Source organism: Poecilia formosa, unplaced genomic scaffold (assembly GCF_000485575.1).
Source record: "Poecilia formosa unplaced genomic scaffold, Poecilia_formosa-5.1.2 Scaffold1070, whole genome shotgun sequence".
NCBI lineage: Eukaryota > Metazoa > Chordata > Actinopteri > Cyprinodontiformes > Poeciliidae > Poecilia > Poecilia formosa.
The window spans coordinates 25257-28348 of record NW_006801009.1 but is presented as its reverse complement, the minus strand read 5'-3'; the positions used below and the strand labels follow the sequence as shown (position 1 = coordinate 28348).

Genomic DNA, 3092 nt, shown 5'->3' with positions numbered 1-3092 from the left:
GGATAGCTTTGGGTTTTATTGACTCATTTTTTAACACCAGTGAGAAGTTGTTTACATTCATGTCAGATGGTAATAGAACACACGGTGTCACCATTATTCCATCTGGGAGAGATGGCTGCTCAGGAGGCTCAACCACCAACATATCCTGCTCCCAAGACTCTGTTGCAATGACTTTACAGGCAGCCAGTGCTGAACCGCCAGGGGGGACCTTAAGAGGTCCAGGACCCATCCATTTTATGTGTCCAACATTATCATCCAGCCGGCCTGAGGGGTGTTTCTGTTTAAATGTCTTTGGTGTACTGACAGAAACTCGCCATGTCCGAGCCAGTCCATGGCATTCAGCTTCATCTGAAGTCTTGGGCTGGTGATGAAAATGACAGGCGTTGGTTCCCATGATTACTGGGGCCTGATCTGGACCCTTAGGGTCAGGGCAAACCAGGGCCAACACTGTCTTTGGTTCAGTGTGAAGTCCATCCTCCAAGAACTCAACATTCATAGCTATATAGCCCTTGTATGGATAGCAGGATTCACTCAGTCCCCAAAGGGCCAAGCTGGAAATAGGATGGAGAGGTAAGTGTGACAAATGGTCTGTGTACCAGCTTTCAAATATTATGGTAACACTAGAACCACTGTCCATCAGGGCGTTGGTTGGTTGACCTTCAATAATTACGTTACTGAGGGAGGCCTCCCCTACTAGTCCCTTAGGGATGCCTGTAGCATGTTGGGCATCTACTGCATTCCTTTTGACATAGCAGTTGGTGCTTGAGGTCTCTTTGTCCTGTCTGGTTGTCTCATTTCTTTTTTGTCTTCTTAGAGAACGAATCAATTTCTGAATTACTTTGCCATTGTCTTCAGGGGCTGTACAATGAGTAGACACATGTCCTCCTTCTCCACACCGGTAACAGAAGAAATCCTCGTCGTCATGATTGGTATGAGTTGTTCTTTGGCTACTAAGGTGAGGAGGAGCTTTATTCACTTTACTTGCTTTGTTTTCTGGTCTCCATCGTGCACCTTTAGTCTGAGGAGGATTGGTGTGTGTCACAGTCATCATATGGAGGTGATGTTGCACATCCTCAACTTGTTTTCTCAAAGCTTGAACTTCATCAGTCTGTCTGGGTTCCACCTCATCAGTGTGGAAAANTGTCCCCCTTCTCCACACCGGTAACAGAAGAAATCCTCGTCGTCATGGTTGGTATGAGTTGTTCTTTGGCTACTAAGGTGAGGAGGAGCGTTATTCACTTTACTTGCTTTGTTTGCTGGTCTCCATCTTACACCTTTAGTCTGAGGAGGATTGGTGTGTGTCACAGTCATCATATGGAGGTGATGTTGCACATCCTCAACTTGTTTTCTCAAAGCTTGAACTTCATCAGTTTGTCTGGGTTCCACCTCATCAGTATGGAAAACTTTTTGAGATTTCGAGGTGTTTTTTAACTGACCAGTTTTGAGTTCAGTCACTTGGGACTGCAGCATCTTGATTTGAGCTTGCAGCTTCTGAACTTCAGGTTCTGACTTATTTTCATCTTCCACCCTCACTTGCCTGACAACTGGTCTAGCTGAAGGAGCAGTGTTTTTCCTTCTCAGTGATTGTTGAAACTCTTCCTCTCTGATTTCATTCAACAGTGTCAGGAAGGAAGGAGGATCACGTTTTCTTTCTCTTAAGCGTAACTGTAGTAGCAGGATTTCGGACTCTGTGACTCCACGAAGGAGCTGGTCCACCCGTGCACTATCTCTCAGATTGGGACTTATCCCTCCTCGCTGAACAACTCTTGTTAGGTTTCTCTCCACTCTCCGTAAAAAATCTGAAAGTCTTTCACCTGCGCTTTGGCGTAAGGCTCTGAAGGAGAAGTAGAGATCCTCAGGACTCTCTGGTGATCCAAATGCTTTTTCTAGAGCTTCAATATATTCCTCTGGGGATGCATCTGGATCATTAGCCCTCACGGCTTGTGCAATTTCCAGAGCAGGTCCTCTCAAGCTTTCTATGATCCTTTTCCGTTTCTCCCGAATGGAACAGTCACTCTCATCCACCATTAACTGTGCTTGCTCCATCCATGTATCCAAACTTTCCTCCCCTGGAGGTGTGGGACTTATGCCAGAATATACACGAAGACGTCTGAAGACATTACTTTCTTGGGCAGGTCTCATTGTCTTTGCCAGCAGATCACCAACCGCTCTTATGATTGACTCTGCAGAGTTTCCTGGCATAGTGTCTGATGACATTTCTGGTGCAGCTGCTTCTTCAGTTGATGTCGAGCTATCTTGTGGGAGAGGTTCTGTTTGTCTCTTTTCCGTGTTGACATTTTCTTCATCTGCAGGCCCATGCAATGTCCACAGTTCACCTCCTTCAATAGGTGGCACATCTAGAGGTATAGTTTTTGTGTTTACTCTTTCGCTACACTGGCATAACACCATTAGTGACTGGGATTGAGGGTTAAACATGCGTCCTCTCACCCTAACTCGTCCTAGGGCTTTGATAGTCATCAAAGTTTCTTCAATGTGCCTAACTGTGGCCTCTACGGGAACCTGCTTCACTACAAGTGCATGGGATGCGTCTAAGCCCTCCCCTGTACACCAGTTTTCCAACAATGACATTCTGTAGTTAATGATTTACTTTCCCTTTTTAAAACTACAAATTCAACTTAAAGATAGTAAAGTGGGTCAGACTTTAACATCAAAAACAGCTTAACTAAATAAATCTTGGGGTCTGGCTTTCACATACAAGCTAATTTTATTTTTTATGTTTTAATCCCAGCGGTGCCTCCATTTATGTAGCGCTCTCTTATATCTATGTTGGATATAGCGCTCTGGGTTCGACTACTTCCCACTTGACCCTCCAATAATGAACCTTAATGAACGTAAACCCTTTATTTAACACTCCAACTTCAAAAAGTAAACATACAAATGAAAATCACAGGCTCCGACACCTGGTTATGAATAGGGTCTTTCCCCGTACGATCAAACCTTTAAATATTCCTTTACTGAACTTATTTTAGTCAGTCCCAACCATGTTAAAGTCCATTAGACTTCCCAAAATACACAAAAGAAAATACAAGTTTTAATAAGTGGGCCCACAAAAATTAACAAAAATGAAAGCC

The 3092-nt window shown here is 44.1% G+C and overlaps 1 protein-coding gene across 1 annotated transcript; it reads right to left on the bottom strand.

Annotated features, from left to right (window-relative positions):
• Nucleotides 1-1086: 1086 nt before the first annotated feature.
• On the bottom strand, nt 1087-3086 carry LOC107835140 (paraneoplastic antigen Ma2-like). Its single transcript, XM_016667411.1, has one exon. The coding sequence runs from the start codon at nt 2587-2589 to the stop codon at nt 1087-1089; it is 1503 nt and encodes a 500-aa protein (XP_016522897.1). The 5' UTR covers nt 2590-3086.
• Nucleotides 3087-3092: the final 6 nt, after the last annotated feature.